We start from the raw sequence: 17,899 nt of genomic DNA on the forward strand, positions 1-17,899 counted from the left end.
TTGGAATACAGTATTACATGTGTGTTATACAATAATTATACAATTAAGCCAAAGAACAAGATAACTCTCCAATAATATCAGGACTCAAACTGCTGTTGTATCATTTACTATTTTAACAGACCTCAGATCATCTAACCTGTAAGCCATAGACATCTTAGGCAATTTTAATTATCAAGAAAGAAATATGTCATTAAGAAACAGTGGGACATTTTGAAAGAGTTGGAAAACATCATGAATTTGAATGCTTCAAGTAATGGCGCTGGTGACACCCAAAGGTAAGCCTCTAGTCTCTTCTTGTAGTTGAAGAACGCTTTGAGTTGCAAGGAAGAGGGAGAAGTCAGTGGTTGGTAGAGCTAATTGTAAGAATTCCCATGGGTATGTTAAGGGGAATAGAAATTTAGTGGGACTGAAGGAGCATGAATGAAGCCTCACAGGAATTGGAACTGAATCTAGAGACTTTATGGGGTTTTTGTGCTTCTCTATAATTTGGACCACAAAAGTCCATGTGTCTGAATTTCTTTTTTTTTTTTGTAGGAAGGGAGGAAGGCAGGAAGGGAGGAAAGGAGGAAGGGAGGGAGGGAGGAAGGAAGGGAGGGAGGGAGGGAGAGAAGGGAAGGAAGGAAAATCAGGCAATGAGAGAGACATTGCCGACCTGGATCTAGAGGTCTACAAGTTGATTTCTTTTTTTCTTTTTTTGAAAGAAGGAAAGAAAAAAAAAGGAGTGAAGGAGAGGAAGAAAGAGGAAGAAGAAGAGGGAGAGAGAACGGAAGTGTTGCTTTATTCTAAAAAAAATGGGTATTAATAATAGCCAATCAGTATTTCATTTAAACCTATGAGTAGGTGTGATGTGGTATTGATGAGAATGTATATTTTGTGTATTTAAAGTGGAGAGCTCTATAAATATTTATTAAGTTTACTTGTTCCGGATCTGGGTTCGAGTCCTTGATATCCTTATTAATTTTCTGACTCACTGAGTCTAAGTCTCTATGTATCTGGGTGTTAGGATCGTTAGCTCTTAGTGTTGCATTGATCCTTTTACCACTATATCTTTGTTGCTTTACAATCTATTTTATCAGATATGAGAATTGCAACTCCTGCTTTTTATTTATTTGTTTATTTCTGCTCTCCATTTGGTTGGTAAATCTTTCTCCATCCGTTTGTTTTGAGTCTTTGTGTATCCTTGCCTGTGAAGTGGGTCTGGATATAGCATACCGTTGGGTTTTGGTTGTATCTTTTGATTGGGGGATTTAGTCGATTTAAATTTAGGATTACTGCCATTTGATGTTAACTGGCTGTTTTATCCATTCGTTGATGTAAGTTCTTTATGTTGATGCTCTTTACTTTTTGGTGTATTTTTAGAAAGGCTAATACTGGTTGTTTCTTTCTGTGTGTAATGCTTCTTTCAGAAGCTCTTGTAAAGCAGGCCTGGTGGTAATACAATCTCTGAGTTCTTGCTTGTTCATAAAAGATTTTATTTTTCCTTCAGTTGTGAAGTTTAGTTTGGCTGGATATGAAATTCTGGGCTGAAAGTTCTGTTCTTTAAGGATGTTGAATATTGCCCCCACTCTCTTCTGGCTTGTAGAGTCTCTGCTGAGAGATCTGCTGTAAGTCTGACAGGCTTCCCTTTGTGGGTAGCCTGACCTTTCTCTCTGGCTGCCCTTAGTATTTTCTCCTTCTCCTTTGTTTCAACCCTGATGAATCTAATGATTATGTGCCTTGGGGTTGCTCTTCTTGAGGAATATCTTTGTGGTGTTCTCTGTATTACCTGGGGTTGAATATTGTCCTGCTTTGCTAGTTTAGGAAAATTTTCCTGAATAATATCCTGAAGAATATTTTCCAGCTTGTATTCATTCTCTCCGTCACATTCAGGTACACCTATCAAACGTAAATTTGGTCTTTTCACATAGTCCCACATTTCTTGTAGACTTTGCTCATTCCTTTTTATCCTTTTTTCTCTAATCTTGTCTTCTCGTTTTATTTCATTAAGTTGGACTTTGACCTCTGATATCCTTTCTTCTGCTTGAACAATTTGAGTGTTTAAACCTGTGCCTACTTCTCAGAGTTCCTGTATTGTATTCTTCAGTTCCATTAATTCACTTATATTCCTCTCTAAGTTGTCTATTCTCATTAGGATTTAGTCAAACCTTTTTTCAAAGTTCTTAGTTTCTTTACATTGGGCTACAATATGTTCTTTTAACTCATAGAAGTTTCTTATTATCCATCTTCTGAAGCCTGATTCTGTTAATGGGATGCGCTCGTTCTCCATCAAGCCTTGTTCCCTTGTTAATGAGGAACTGTGATCCTCTGTAGAGGGAGAGGCATTCTGATTTTGAGTATTCTCAGCCTTTTTATGCTGGTTTCTTCCCATCATTGTAAATTTATCCACCTGTCGTCTTTGTAATTACCAACTTTCAAATTAGGTCTCTGAGTGGACGTCCAAGTTGTTAATTCCCAGGGCCAAAATATGAGCAACCCACTGCGCCGTCCAAAACAGCGACGTTAAGACTGATGGTGCTTTTCTGCCCGGGAATCTCCAGTCTGGCTTCCTTCTTGAGTCCATAATAGGTGACTCTGCCTTCCCGGAGCTCCATACCTGGGTCAGAAGGGGAACCAGTCCTGTTTACTCTGCACCAAGAGCTGTCGCACTGAGGTGCTGGCAAAACCGCTGCGCCGGCCATGAGAGTCACACTGGTGACCTGTGTGTCTCCTCCAAATCTCGGTCAGAAGGGGAACCAGTCCTGTTTACTCTGCACCAAGAGCTGCTGCACCGAGGTGCTGGTAGAACTGCTGCGCCGGCCACAAGAGTCACGCTGGCGACCCGTACGGCTCCTTCACTGGGAATCTTTTGCTCCGTGAGTGACCAAAATTTGTCTGAAAGTGTGGCATCCTCTCATTCTCTGCGCTTTCACTGGGAGCTGCAATCCCAAGATGTTAGCGATCAGCCATCTTGGATTGTTCTCCCTGAATTTCTTTCTGTTACTAGAGACTTGCTTGTTTTTTTCCGCTACTCTAAATCTTTGCCTCATATTTTTAATTTATATTTCTGTTCCAACAGGATTTTTTTTTTCTGGAGAGCTATCCAAGAGCTATTGTTGAGTGAAAAAAAAAGAGTGACCCAAACACACATAGATACCCACACACTTAAACACAATCGTAGGCATTATTTGCATAACAAAAATTCTATAGAATTTTTTTTTTAAAGAAAGAAAAAGAGAAAGGGGGAGAGAGAACAGGAGTCTTGCTCCATTGCCCAGGCTGGAATGCAATCCAAAAATAGGTATTAAAAACCTCTTTTATGCCCATAATTGTGCTTAACAGCATAGACAGGAAAGAATAAGGGAAGAAAATAACAAACAAACAGCCAACCAATATTTCGTTTAAGTCTGTAAAATACTATGCAAATGCTGAAGAGTGATTTACTTCCAATTATGCGGTCACTTTCAAAATAGGTGTAATGTGATACTGAGAAAAATGTATGTTCTGTGGACCTGGAGTGAAGAATTCTATAAATATTCACTGAGTTTGCTTGTTCCAGGTCTGAGTTCAAATCATAGATGTCCCAATTAATTTTCTATCTCGTTGATTTGTCAAATATTAACCGTGTGGTGTCAAAGTCTTCCACTATTATTATGCGGGAGTCCAAGTCTCTTTATAAGTCATTAAGAACTTGCCCTATGTATCTGGGTGTTCCTATATTGGGTGCATATACATTTATGATCATTGACTTCTGTTGTTGCATTGATCCTTTTACCATTATATAGTGTCCTTCTTTGTTTCTTTTAGTCTTTGTTACTAGTAAAGTCTATTTTGTCAGAGAAGAAAGTTTTACAACTCCTGTTTTTTTTTTTTTTTGCTCTCCATTTGATTGGTAAGTCTTCCACCAACCCTTTGTTTTGAGTCTTTGTGTGTCCTTGTTTCTTTTAGTCTTTGTTACTATTAAAGTCTATTTTGTCAGAGAAGAAAGTTTTACAACTCCTGTTTTTTTTTTTTTTTGCTCTCCATTTGATTGGTAAGTCTTCCACCAACCCTTTGTTTTGAGTCTTTGTGTGTCCTTGCTTATGAGATGGATCTGGATAGAGCATACCAATGGGTTTTGACTTTTTATTCAATTTGCCTGTCTGTGTCTTTAATTGGGGCATTTAATTCATTTAAATTTAGGATTAATATTGATATTTGTGAGTTTAATATTGTAGTTTAAAACTAGCTGGCTATTTTGCCCATTAGTTGATATAGAGTCTTCATTATGGAGATACTCTTTACCTTTTGGTAAGTTTTGGGATGACTGATACTGGTTGGTCCTTTCTGTGTGTAGTGCTTCTTTCAGAAGCTCTTGTAAAGCAGGCCTGGTGGTGATGGAAATCTCTGAGTGCTTGCGTGTTCGTGAAAAATTTTATTTTTCCTTCGTTTATGAAGCTTAATTTGGCTGGATAGGAGATTATGGGTTGAAAATTCTTTTCTTTGAGGATATTGAATATTAACCCCCACTGTCTTCTAGTTTGTAGGGTTTCAGCTGAGAGATCTGCTGTGACTCTGATAGGCTTCCCTTTATGGGTAACCTGACCTTTCTCTCTAGCTGCCTTTAGAATTTTATCCTTTATTTCAACCCTGGTGAATCTAACAATTATGTGTCTTGGGGTTGCTCTACTTGAGGAATATCTTCGTGGTGTTCTCTGTATTACCTGGAGTTGAGTATTGTTGTGCCTTACTAGGTTAGGAAAGTTTTCCTGAATAATATCTTGAAGAATATTTTCCAGCTTGGATTCATTCTCTTTATGACATTCAGGTACACCTATCAAACATAAATTAGGTCTTTTCACATAGTCCCATATTTCTTTTTTTTTTTTTTTTTTTTTTTGAGACGGAGTTTCGCTCTTGTTACCCAGGCTGGAGTGCAATGGCGCGATCTCAGCTCACCGCAACCTCCGCCCCCTGGGTTCAGGCAATTCTCCTGCCTCAGCCTCCTGAGTAGCCGGGATTACAGGCACGCGCCACCATGCCCAGCTAATTTTTTTGTATTTTAGTAGAGACGGGGTTTCACCATGTTGACCAGGTTGGTCTCGATCTCTAGACCTCGTGATCCACCCGCCTCGGCCTCCCAAAGTGCTGGGATTACAGGCTTGAGCCACCGCACCCGGCCCAGTCCCATATTTCTTGGAGACTTTGCTCATTCCTTTTTACTCTTTCTTCTCTAGTCTTGTCTTCTCATTTCATTTCATTAAGTTGGTCTTCGACTTCTGATATCCTTTCTTCTGCTTGATCAATTCAACTGTTAAAACCTGTGCATACTTCGCAGAGTTCTCGTACTATATTCTTCAGTTCCATTAATTCACTTATATTCCTCTCTAGATTGTCTATTCTTGTTTGGATTTCATCAAAGCTTTTTTCAAGGTTCTTAGTTTCTTTACATTGGGCTAGAACATGTTCTTTTAACTCACAGAAGTTTCTTATTATCCACCTTCTGAAGCCTGATTCTGTTAATGAAATGTACTCCTTCTCCATCAGGCCTTGTTCCCTTGTTGATAAGGAACTGTGATCCCCTGTAGAGGGAGAGGCATTCTGATTTTGGGTATTCTCAGCCTTTTTATGCTGGTTTCTTCCCGTCATTGTAAATTTATCCCCCTGTCGTCTTTGTAATTACTGACTTTCAAATTAGGTCTCTGAGTGGACGTCCAACTTGTTGATTCCCAGTGCCAGAATCCGAGCAACCCACTGTGCTGGCTAAAACAGCTGCATTAGGATTCGTGGTGCTTTTCTGCCCGGGAATCTCTAGTCTGGTTTCCCTCTTGAGACCCTTTTTCAATCAGCTGAATAGGTGACTCTGCCCTCCCAGAGCTCCAAACATCGACCAAAAGGGAACCCAGTCCCGTTTACTCTGCACAAAGAACCGCCACACCGACCACAAGAATCGTGCTGGTGACCCTCTTGAGTCCCTTTTTCAATCAGCTGAAGAGGCGACTCTGCCTTCACGGAGCTCCAAACGTTGACCAAAAGGGAACCGAGTCCCATTTACTCTGCACCAAGAACTGCCGCACTGACCACAAGAGTCGCGCTGGTGACCTTCTTGAGTCCCTTTTTCAATCAGCTGAATAGGTGACTCTGCCTTCCCGGAGCTCCAAACGTTGACCAAAAGGGAACCCAGTCCCGTTTACTCTGCATCAAGAACTGCTGCACTGACCACAAGAGTCACACTGGCGACCCTTGGGCTCCTCTGCTGGGAATCTCTTGGTCCATGAGCAGCAAAAATTCGTCTGAAAGTGTGGTGTCCACTTATTCTCTGTGCTTTCACTGGCAGCTACAATCCTGAGCTGCTAGTAATCAGCCATCTTGGATCTCTCTCAGGATTGTTGACAAGACTAACCTTTCCTCTTTGGTACTTCTGTTGAAAATTACTTAACCATGGCCTTGTGTGGTGGCTCACACCTGTAATCCCAGCACTCTGGGAGGCTGAGGTGGGCCTATCACAAGGTCAGGAGTTTGAGACCAGCCTGACCAACATGGTGAAACCCCATCTCTACTAAAAATACAAAAATTAGGTGGGTGTGGTGGCCTGCACCTGTAATCTCAGCTACTCAGTAGGCTGAGGCAGGAGAATCACTTGAACCCAGGAGGCGGAGGTTGCAATGAGCCGAGATCACACCGTTGCACTCCAGATTGCATCACTACACTCCTGCCTGAGCGACAGAGTGGGACTGGGTTTATTTATAGAGTCTTTTTTTTTTTTTTTTTTTTTGAGACAGAGTTTTGCTCTTGTTACGCAGGCTGGCATGCAATGGCGCAATCTTGGCTCACCGCACCTCCACCTCCTGGGTTCAAGCAATTTTCCCGCCTCAGCCTCCTGAGTAACTGGGATTACAGGCACTTGCCACCATGCCCAGCTAATTTTTTGTATTTTTAGTAGAGATGGGGTTTCACCATATTGATCAGGATGTTCTCGATCTCTTGACCTCATGATCCACCCGCCTTGGCCTCCCAAAGTGCTGGGATTACAGGCTTGAGCCACCACGCCCGGCTATTTCTAGTCTTAACTCTGATATATTGATCTACATGTCTGTTCTTAATCCAATACCACATTGTCTTGATTACTGTAGCTTTATAATAAGCTTTGAAATTAGGAAGCAAAAGTTTTCTCATTTGTTCTTCTTCAAGATTGTTTTGGCTATTTGAATTCTTTGTCTTTCCATTTGAATTTTAGGATCAGTTTTTCAGTTTCTGCAAAAATGTGTGTTGGGGTTTTAGTAGGGATTATGTTGAATATGTAGATTAATTTGGGGAGAATTGCCATTTTAATAATATTGAGTTTTCCTTACATGCATGTGACTATGGAATGTCTTTCCATTTGTTTAGCTTTTCAACTTCTTTCGACAATATTTTGTATTTTTTGATGTAAAAATCTTTCACATCTTTTTCTTTTTTTTTGAGAAAAAGTCTTTCTCTGTTTCCCAGGCTAGAGTGCAGGCATGATTTTAGCTCACTGCAGCTTTGCACTCCTGAGTTCAAGTGATCCTCCTGCTTCAGCTTCCTGAGTAGCTAGGACTACAGGCATGTACCACCATGCCTGGCCATTTTTTTTTTTTTTTTTTGTAGAGACAAGATCTTGCTATGTTTCTCAGGCTGGTCTTGAACTCCTGACCTCAAGCGATCCTCCTACTTTGGCCTCCCAAAGTGCTGGGAAAGAAAGACATGAGCTTTTTATTTCATTAAAATTGTGTATTGCATCAATTAATTTTGAGATGTTATACCAATTTTATGTTTTTGGGATATATCCTGCTTAGTCACATTGTATAATCTTTTTAAGATGTTGCTGGATTTGGTTTGCCCATTTTTTTTCTTTAAAGGATTTCTTTAAAAGATGAAGTCATACTCTGTCTCCCAGGCCATTGTTCAGTGGTGATCATAGCTCACTGCAGCCTCGAACTCCTGTGCTCAAGTGCGCCCCCTACCTCAGCCTCCCAAGTAGCTGGGAGTACAGGTAGGTGCCACCATGCCCAGCTACTTGGTTTGCTAATGTTTTGTTGAGGATTTTTCCGTTTGTATTCATGAATGATATTCATCTGTTTTCCTTTCTTGTGATAACTTAGTCTAGTTTTGGTATTAGAGTAATGCCAGATTCATAGAATGGGTTGGTAAGTGTTCTCTCCTGTTACGTAAAGATTGATATTATTTTTTCTTTACCTGTTTGATAGAATTTGCCAGTGAAGCTATCTGTGCCTGAGCTTTCTCTGTGGTTAGATAATACCATATCTTTATCTGTTACAGATCTATCTAGATTTTTAATTTAGTTTCAGTTATTTGTGTTTTTCTAGGAATTCATCCATTTGATCTGAATTGTTTAATTTGTTGGTATAAAGTTGTTCAGAATATTCTTTTATAATCCTTCTAAATGGTAATGTTTCCTCCTTCATTCTTTATTTTCATAATTTGAGTTTTTTTTCTTATTAATTTAGCCAAACATTTATTAACTTTATTGCTCTTTTCAAAGAACCAAATTTTGGTTTCATTGATTCTCTCAGTTTTATTTTAGTCTTATTTTAAAAATTTAAGTTGTATATGCACATTATTTAAATAATCCATTGTGCTATAAAGTTTATTAAGTGACATTACAGAAAACAGCAGTATTAATTTCTTTGCGGCAAATCAACTTTCTAGATTCTGAAAAACAATCATTTTTTCCAACTCTCTGAGGTATCATCTCTCAATATTTTTTTCCATGTTGCTAATTGTTTCTTTTAGTTTTAACTTTATCTACTGACTTCTTGTACAGAAGATCATCATTCAGTTCTCATTCCTGCCTGCTTCCCTTCCTGTTTTCTACATTTAGTGATATTGTAATCTTAGATTCGTTATTCAATGTTTATATTATTATAATTATGAAAACTTTTAAGTTGAGCCTATGTAGTAGTATTCAGTGACTTTTTTTCTTTCTTGTACATTCTATTTTGCTTGGATTTAATAATTATCTGGTTTGTTTGCTTAGTTTCTGTGAACTTATCAGGAATTCAACTTTGCTCCAAACAAATTACATAAATCTCTCTATGTTTTTTGTTTCCTCCTTCTCCTCTTCCGCTTCCTCCTCCTTCCTCTTCTTTTTAAGACAGAGTTTCATTCTGTCCCTCAACTGTAGTGCAGTGGCACAATCATGACTCACTGCAATCTTGACCTCCTGTGCTCAAGTGATCCTCCTGCTTTGGCCTCCCAAAGTGCTGGAATTACAGATGTGATCCACTGCATTTGGTGTATTTTCATCTTCTTAAAGAAATCACTCCTGGAGGCTTTGACCAGTCCCACTGGGACAGATTTCCCTTTAAGTGCTTTGCTGTACAGGTGTCATCTTAGTATTTCCTCTCATCACTATCCCGGAAATCCCTCTGTTGTTTTCTTGTGTTGAGTACTCTGCTTCTAGAATCCCATGTCTTTCTTTTTCTCATTTTGGTCCTTATTTTGGTAGAGTAAATATTTCATTAGTCTTCTGAGAAAGTTCATGGGAGATAAATATTTTGAGGCCTAGCAGATCTGAAATTGTCTTTGTCATAGTCTTTCCTTTGGATGATAATTTGTTGGGTATAAAATTTTAAGTTAGAAATGATTTTTCCCTTGGAATTTTGTCAAGTATTACAGCGTTATTTCCTAATTTTCAGTGTTTCTGTGGAAAAATGATGTCACATTAAAAAAATTTTATTTTAGGTTCAGGGGTACATGTGCAGGTTTGTTATATGGGCAAACTTGTGCTATGGGGATTTGTTGTACAGATTATTTCATCACTCAGATACTAAGCCTAGTACCCAATAGTTATTTTTCTGCTCCTCTCCCTACCCTAACCCTTTACCCTTAAGTAGTCCCTAGTGTCTTTTATTTTTTTCTTTGTGTCCGTGAGTTGTCATTTAGTTTCCATTTATAAGTGAGAACACATGGCATTTGGTTTTCTGTTCCTGGGTTAGTTAGCTAAGGATAATGGCCTGTAGCTCCATCCATGTTCCCACAAAAGATATGATCTCATTCTTTTTTATGGCTGCATGGTAGTCTATGCTATTTATGTACCACATTTTCCTTTTCTAGTCTGTCATTGATGGGCAGTTAGGTTGATTCCATGTCCTTGCTATTGTGGATAGTGCTGCAGTAGACATTTGTATACATATATCTTTATGGTAGAATGATTTATATTCCCTCTGGGGGTATACCTAGTAATCAGGTTGCTGGGTTGATTAGTAGTTCTGTTTTAAGCTCTTTGAGGAATCACTATGTTGCTTTCCAGAATGGGTGAACTCATTTATATTCCTATCAACAGTGTATAGGAGTCCCCTTTTTTCCTGCAACCTTGCCCCCATCTATTATTTTTTTGACTTCTTAATAGTAACCATTCTGACTGGTGTGAGTTGGTATCTCATTGCGGCTTTGATTTGCATTTCTCTAATGATCACTGATATTGAGCTTTGCTTCATATGCTTGTTGGCTGCATGTATGTCTTCTTTTGAAAAGTGCCTCTTTATGTCCTTTGCCTACTTTATAATTTTTTTTTCTTGTAATTTTGTTTAAGTTGCTTTTAGATGCAGTTTATTAGACCTTTGTCACATGTATAGTTTGCAAATATTTCTTTCCCATTCTTTAGGTTGACGTTTTACACTGTTGATAGTTTCTTCTGCCATGAAGCTCTTAAGTTTAATTAGATCTCATTTGTCAATTTTTGCTTTTGTTGTGATTGCTTCTGGTATCTTTGTCATGACATCTTTGCCCATTCCTGTGTCCAGGATGGTATTGCCTAGGTTGTCTTTCAGGGATTTTTATAGTTAAACATATTTCTTAATCTTTTGTATAAAACTTATTTATTTCTCTCTGGACTTTGGGGGAACTACTTTTTGTTCCCTGTTTTCTGAAATTTCCGTGCATTTAACCTGGACTCTTAATAGGCCCTTTCTGTTTGAAACGTATATCCTTCAGAATCTGCATTATTTCCATGGGTTTTTTTCTTGAACAGTTTCCTCCCCTTCAGAGAGACATTATAGTGCAGTGGTTAAGAGGACATAGCATGGAGCCAGGCTTTCAGGGTTTGAATTTCAGCTTTGCCCCTCATTAGCCCTGCGAACATGGGTAACGGGGGTCATAATGGTACCAATCTCATGGGATTATTCTGAAGAATAAATAAGTTTATATTATGTAAAATGCTTAGAACAATGCTTACAAAATAATAAGACTGTTTAATGTTTTAAATTTATATTTTCTCATTCTGCTTCTTTATTTAGATTTGAACTTCTTGGATGGTCTTTTAATTTAAAATTTTTTCTGTTTTTCATCTCCGTCTCTTTTTCGTTTATTTTCTGGGAGATTTTTTCTTTTAAATTTATTTATTTAGTTTTTCATTTTTATTTTTACTTTTTTTTTTTTTTTTGAGACGGAGTTTTGCTCTTGTTATGCAGGCTGGAGTGCAATGGTGCAATCTAGGCTCACCACAACCTCCGCCTTCCAGGTTCAGACAATTCTCCTGCCTCAGCCTCCTGAGTAGCTCGGATTACAGGCATCCACCACCATGCCTGGCTAATTTTTATATTTTTTAGTAGAGATGGGGTTTCACCATGTTGGCCAGGCTGATCCTGAACTCCTGACCTCAGGTGATCCACCTACCTCAGCCTCCCAAAGTGCTGGGATTACAGGCATGAGCCACCGCGCCTGGCCTGTGTTTTTGATTTTTAAGAGCTGTTTTTTTTTTTGTCAGAATATTTTATTTCTCATTGCAGTCATGAATGTGATATTATGGATCTTATACTCTCTCCTGTTTTTTTTAGAAGACAATGTTAGTTTCTTTTTTTCTCCCTCTTCTAGTTGTCATCTTTCTGCATAATCTTTCAGGGAATGGTTCTTTGCATACAACTTATTTTTGGCCTCTGTTTACCATATTAGATGCTTCCTAAACTTTTGGTGACCCTTGTCTGTCTGCTTATATTGAAAAGTAGGGGCTTAACCTAAAATCTAAGATGACTGGAAGCTCAGTGTGTGAGGCTGTGGTTTTTTTTTTGAGATGGCGTTTCACTCTTGTTACCCAGGCTGGAGTGCAATGGCGCGATCTCGGCTCACCGCAACCTCTGCCTTCCAGGTTCAGACAGTTCTCCTGCCTCAGCCTCCTGAGTAGCTGGGATTACAGGCATGCGCCACCATGCCCAGCTAATTTTTTGTATTTGTTTTTTTTAGTAGAGACAGGGTTTCACCATGTTGACCAGGATGGTCTCGATCTGTTGACCTCGTGATCCACCTGCCTTGGCCTACCGAAGTGCTGGGATTACAGGCTTGAGCCACTGCGCCTGGCCAAGGAGGCTGTGTTTTTGTGGCATGCTCTGTAGGATTACATGGTTAAGCTGTTTTGCCTAGAACCACTGGCATTAGTATCTTTAGGTATTTTTCACCTGGCTGCTTAGGTTGTATAGGGAAGGCACTTCCAGGCACTGCTTGGCTGCCATTGTTCTGGCAAGAACATTCTGGGAAGACAAGTAGTGTTAAAACTCTAGAGCTTTCATTCATTATATAACTTTTAACTCACGCTGCTTGTGTGTAGAATGTAAAACCTACATCATTTATATCTAATATCTACTGATTGAGAGACCCTATGTTTCATCCTCTCCAGGGAATAAACCCCTAGTGTTTTTCTGCCAGACTGGGGAAGAGATAGGTACCCAGTTGTGTGGTATACAGGATAGGGGATCTGAGGATCTAATTATTTTGTTGGCAGACTTTCAACTAATTCTCCTGTTTTCTGCTCTACGTTTACCCCCATTTTCAAAGGTGTTGATAATTACTGAGCTTTTGGGAGTTATCAGCCACCAATTGTCCACATTCATTTCTGCTTCCAATATTTTATTGCTATTATCTCATCTTTTGTGTTCTTTTTCTTGTGAGTTTGTACCTCTAAATTCTGTTTGCTGTTTATTTTATTTTTTATTTTTATTTTTGAGACGGAGTTATGCTGTTGTTACCCAGGCTGGAGTGCAATGGTGCGATCTTGGCTCACCGCAACCTCCGCCTTCTGGGTTCAAGCAATTCTCCTGCCTCAGCCTCCTGAGTAGCTGGGACTACAGGCGTGCGCCACCATGCCCAGCTAATTTTTATATTTTTAGTAGAGACAGGGTTTCACCTTGTTGACCAGGATGGTCTCGATTTCTTGACCTCATGATCCACCTGCCTCGGTCTCCTAAAGTGCTGGGATTATAGGCGTGAGCCACTGCACCCAGCCTGCTGTTTATTTTTATTTTTGGGAGAGAGTAGTGTGCTTTAGTCTGACTTTTTTTTTTTGGTATGTATTACATTTGCAGTAAATAAAATGAATTATTTAAAAAGAAAAAGAATGGGAGAGCCCGGTCTCTTCCAAAATTACCCAGCTTGTGATATGATTAGAAGTACCAATCTTGAATAATGTGGTAATTTTCCATTAGGCAGTGGTTTGTTGCCAGATATATATCTATATGTGTATTACTTTGTATTTCTTCATAGCTTTTGTAGGGGGCATCTTTTACTAGGTTGTGAAATTCTCTAAGTCAAGAACCATGTCATGTTCTCTCTGTTTTTTGAAAACTAAGTTATCAGAAATATCAGAAATTCTCTGAAATATGCTTTGTGACAAATACATACATTTTACTATAATCTCATTTTATAGGTTGAAGAATGCCTCATCGGATGTAAAACAAATACTTAAAATTGAAACAGAGTTGGATATTACTGCTGATCTCAGAAAGAAACTCAATCGGGCTAAAAAGGAAAAATTAGAAATAACAACAAAGCACAATGCAGAGGTACAATTTATTTTCCTCTCAAATGTTAAAAGCTGAGTTTGATTTTTTAGATTTGTTTCATATGACAAACTCCATGTATAACCTTTAGAACTATACCATTCTTGTGCTTAAAAAGGAAATTGTAATATAGAAAACATGATTTTTAAATGTAGTATAATTGCATCAGAGTGTTAAAGTGGAACTTTAATGAATTATTATGTTTTTTTATGTTATCTTAGATTTATTTTAGTTAATGGGATCAACTGATTAAAAATATTAATTCATGAACATGTTTGATGATAGAAGATTTGTAAATTAGACATTTTTGAAATCATAATATAGGTTCCTTTAATATCTCAATTACGGAACAATCTCTGAAGTAAATTTGAGTATGGAATTTTTAATCATAGTTAAATTCATAAATCAGCTTAGTTTATAAGTCATTTCTTTGTTAGTATGTATGTGCATATACATATATATATTTTATATGTATAAGAATATATTCTAAGATAGCAGTTTTCCTTCCCTTCTAAGATAATTCATAAGTCATATCTTTAGATCTCTCTCTCTATTGTGTTCTTTCTCCTTTTTTCTCTGTTAAATCTTATTTATTCTTAAAACTCAGTTTAGGCCACCTGGTGTAGTGGGAAGAATATTAAATTACACAGAACTCAGTTCATTTCTTGCCTTTCCATTTACAAGATGCGTCATCTTGGACTACTTATTTATCCTGTACACCATTGGTTTCTCATTGTGAAATGCTGGTCCCAAAGGGTTGTTGTGACAATTAAGTGAAATAAAATTTGGAAAGTACTTGTGTACTGTAAGAGTAGTTGTAATTTATTGACAGTTAAGTGTAAACAATATGTTTTTCTTCCCTTTTTGCTAAGTTCTGCAGTTCTCATGTTGGGAAACCTTGTAATGTGTTTTTAAGTGAAACCAGCTACTACTTTACTCTTCTACAACATGTTGCTGTTTCAGATATTTTACAGCTAAAACATTTATATCATGCTTACCTGCTCTTCTTTAGTTTGTAAACCCTCTGAGAGCTCAAAACTGTGACCATACTTTGTCTCTATATTGCTGATGTTTACTGGCACATGGTAGGCTCTCAGTGATTGTGTGTTGAATAAATGTATCAAAAGGGTCAGGTGCGGTGGCTCATGCCAATAATTCCAGCATTTTGGGAGGCCAAGGTGGGTGGATCACTTGAAGTCAGGAGTTCGAGACCAGCCTGGCCAACATGGTGAAACCCCATCTCTACTAAAAATACAAAAATTAGCTAGGCATTGTGGCACACACCAGCTACTTGGGAGGCTGAGGCAGGAGAATCACTTGAATCGGAAGCCGGAGGTTTCAGTGAGCTTAGATTGTACTACTGCATTCTAGCCTGGGCAACAGAGGAAACTCCATTTCAAAAAAGAAGAAAAGAATGAAAGGATGATTTTTTTCTCAGGGTATATAAGGAGCAGTGGTATTGCTGATTAAAATAACAAGAGACGAATACATGATCATTCTTTTTGTATTTTTTAGTAGCAATTGTGGTAATTTTTTTCTTTTTCTTTTTTGAGACCAAGTCTCACTCTGTCGCCTAGGCTGGAGTGGAGTGGTGTAATCTCAGGTCACTGCACCCTCTGCTTCCAGGTTCAAGTGATTGGAAAATGACTTGCCTCAGCCTCCCCACTAGATGGGATTACAGGCACTCGCCACCATGCCTGGCTAATTTTGTATTTTTAGTAGAGATAGCGTTTCATCATGTTGGCCAGGATGGTCTTGAACTCCTGACCTCAGGTGATCTACCCACCTCAGCCTCCCAAAGTACTGGGATTTTAGGTGTGAGCCACCATGCCTGGCCCAACTGAGGTAATTTTTAAGTGATAATTGAAGTAATTGTTTCTATTTACATTGTAATAATCATTATAAAGTGATATGTGTTAAATGTATGCTGAATTTATTCATAAATTCTAAAACTTATTTTTTGAAACCAAATGTACATTTTACTTGAGAGTATTAGTGTCATGATAATCACTCCTCTATTAAGTAAATTCTTTCACAGCCGGGTGTGGTGGCTCATGCCTGTAATCCCAGCACTTTGGGAAGCCAGGGCAGGAGGATTGCTTGAGCCCAGGAGTTCGAGACCAGCCTGGGCAACAGAGTGAGACCTTGCATCTATAAAAATAAAATAAAAATAATATTCTTGCCTAGTGCGGTGGCTCAAGCCTGTAATCCCAGCACTTTGGGAGGCCGAGGAGGGTGGATCACGAGGTCAACAGATCAAGACCATCCTGGTCAACATGGTGAAACCCCGTCTCTACTAAAAAAAATGCAAAAAATTAGCTGGGCATGGTGGCACGTGCCTGTAATCCCAGCTACTCGGGAGGCTGAGGCAGGACAATTGCCTGAACCCAGGAGGCGGAGGTTGCGGTGAGCCGAGATCGCGCCATTGCACTCCAGCCTGGGTAACAAGAGCGAAACTCCGTCTCCAAAAAAAAAAAAAAAAAAAGATTTCACAATATGTTTATTGTTGTTATTAGGCTTCTCAGCAGAACACACAGTTCTCTTTTATTTGATCAAAATGTTTTGAAATATATGTTCACATTAAAGAGGTAGCAAATTATCTTAGGGAAGGCAGTTTTCTTAAATAGGATTATTAGTTCAACTCCAGATTTATATTACTAATTATTATTATGTTTTTCAACCTTCCCTCCCCTTCCCCTCCCCCTTCAAGTATACCCATCACGAAGCAAAACAGAGAGGAATACAGTAATCTAGAAACTAAGGCCATATTTCCCTTATCAGATATTCCTAATGCTAACACAAATAATGCAGGGTGATTGGCACAAAATATTTTAAAATACTTCTCTAGGAGTTTTATTGTTGTAAGATCTTGGGCAAGTTACTTCATTTTTCTGAGCTGGAAGTTTCTTTGATAGGTATTCAAATAATAGATTACTGTTGAGAAGATTTATTAGTAGATAGAGGGGATGGGGAGAATTGCTTATAGACTCATAGGTTCAGATGAGACTAAGTTGCATTGACATAGATTATTGGGATGGGAAAATGTCATAAGGTTTTTATTATTGCAGTGGTTTTTAGACTCATTTGAGCATAACAATAAGGTTGTGGAAAGTAGGACAAGAAGAATGTGAAGCTATTGAGATATCTGGCCTAGATAGTGGTGACAGAGCAAGAAAATCCAGATAAATGAGGAAGGGAGAGGGTAAAGAGGAGTGACATAACTTCTTTTTTTTTTTTTTTTTTTTGAGATAGGGTCTTGCTTTGTCACCCACGTTGGAGTGCAATGGCATGATCTTGGCTCACTGCAGCCTCAACCTCCTGGACTCAAGTGATCTCCTGCTTCAGCCTCCCAAGTAGCTGGGAATACAGTCACATGCCACCATGCTCAGCTAATTTTTTGTATCTTTAGTAGAGGCGTGGTTTTGCCATGTTGCCCAGGCTGGTCTTGAACTTTTGGGTTCAAGTGATCCACCTGCCTTGGCCTCCCAAAGTGCAGGGACAATAGGTGTGAGCCATTATGTACTCGGCTGACATAACTTCTTTTAGCCAAAAAATACTGGAAACTTAGGACTATCAGTAGGCTTTATGGCCTGAAGATAGTATCTCACCCAGCCAGTACTCTTAATAGCAGGGATTTTTAAGCAAGAGTCCTCAGAAAGATAAATCAAGGAGTCTGTGAGCTTGGATGGGGAAAAGTTATAATTTTATTTTTATTAACCTCTAACTGATAATTAAGCTTTTCCTTCAGTTCTGAAGGGCTTGACCTAGCCAGTCCTCCTTTTAACAAATCATATTCACAGTACTTTTGAGTATCGTCAACAGAAATCACAGATACATGTCACATTTTAGAAATTACAGCTACAGGACAGGTGCTGTGGCTCATGCCTGTAATCCCAGCATTTTGGGAGCCTGAGGCAGGTGGATCACTTGAGGTCAGGAGTTCGAGACCAGCCTGGCCAACAGCCTGCCTCTGCTAAAAATACAAAAATTAGCTAGGTGTGGTGGTATGCTCTTGTAATCCCATCTACTTGGGTGGCTGAGGTGGGAGAATCATTTGAACCTGGGAGGCGGAGGTTGCAGTGAGCCAAGATCGCGCCCCCCGAACTCCAGCCTGGGCAACAGAGCGAGACGCT

At 38.9% G+C, this 17,899-nt stretch overlaps 1 protein-coding gene across 19 annotated transcripts in view; it reads left to right on the forward strand.

The window, feature by feature from the left end:
* Positions 1-17,899, forward strand: part of CCDC171 (coiled-coil domain containing 171) — a 499,054-nt gene that overhangs the window by 64,917 nt on the left and 416,238 nt on the right. For 11 of the 19 annotated variants that reach the window (XM_035306113.3, XM_035306098.3, XM_035306104.3 and 8 more), the window contains 2 exons: positions 120-275; positions 13,634-13,769. In XM_035306113.3, the coding sequence (XP_035162004.1) occupies positions 232-275; positions 13,634-13,769 (180 nt within the window). In that variant the 5' untranslated portion in view covers positions 120-231. Of the gene's footprint in view, positions 1-119; positions 276-701; positions 796-13,633; positions 13,770-17,899 lie in introns of those variants that run through there. The other 8 variants (XR_008481645.2, XM_078369450.1, XM_078369485.1 and 5 more) reach the window with 2 other exon arrangements.

This window comes from Callithrix jacchus, chromosome 1 (genome assembly GCF_049354715.1).
Source record: "Callithrix jacchus isolate 240 chromosome 1, calJac240_pri, whole genome shotgun sequence".
In the NCBI taxonomy this organism is placed as follows: domain Eukaryota; kingdom Metazoa; phylum Chordata; class Mammalia; order Primates; family Cebidae; genus Callithrix; species Callithrix jacchus.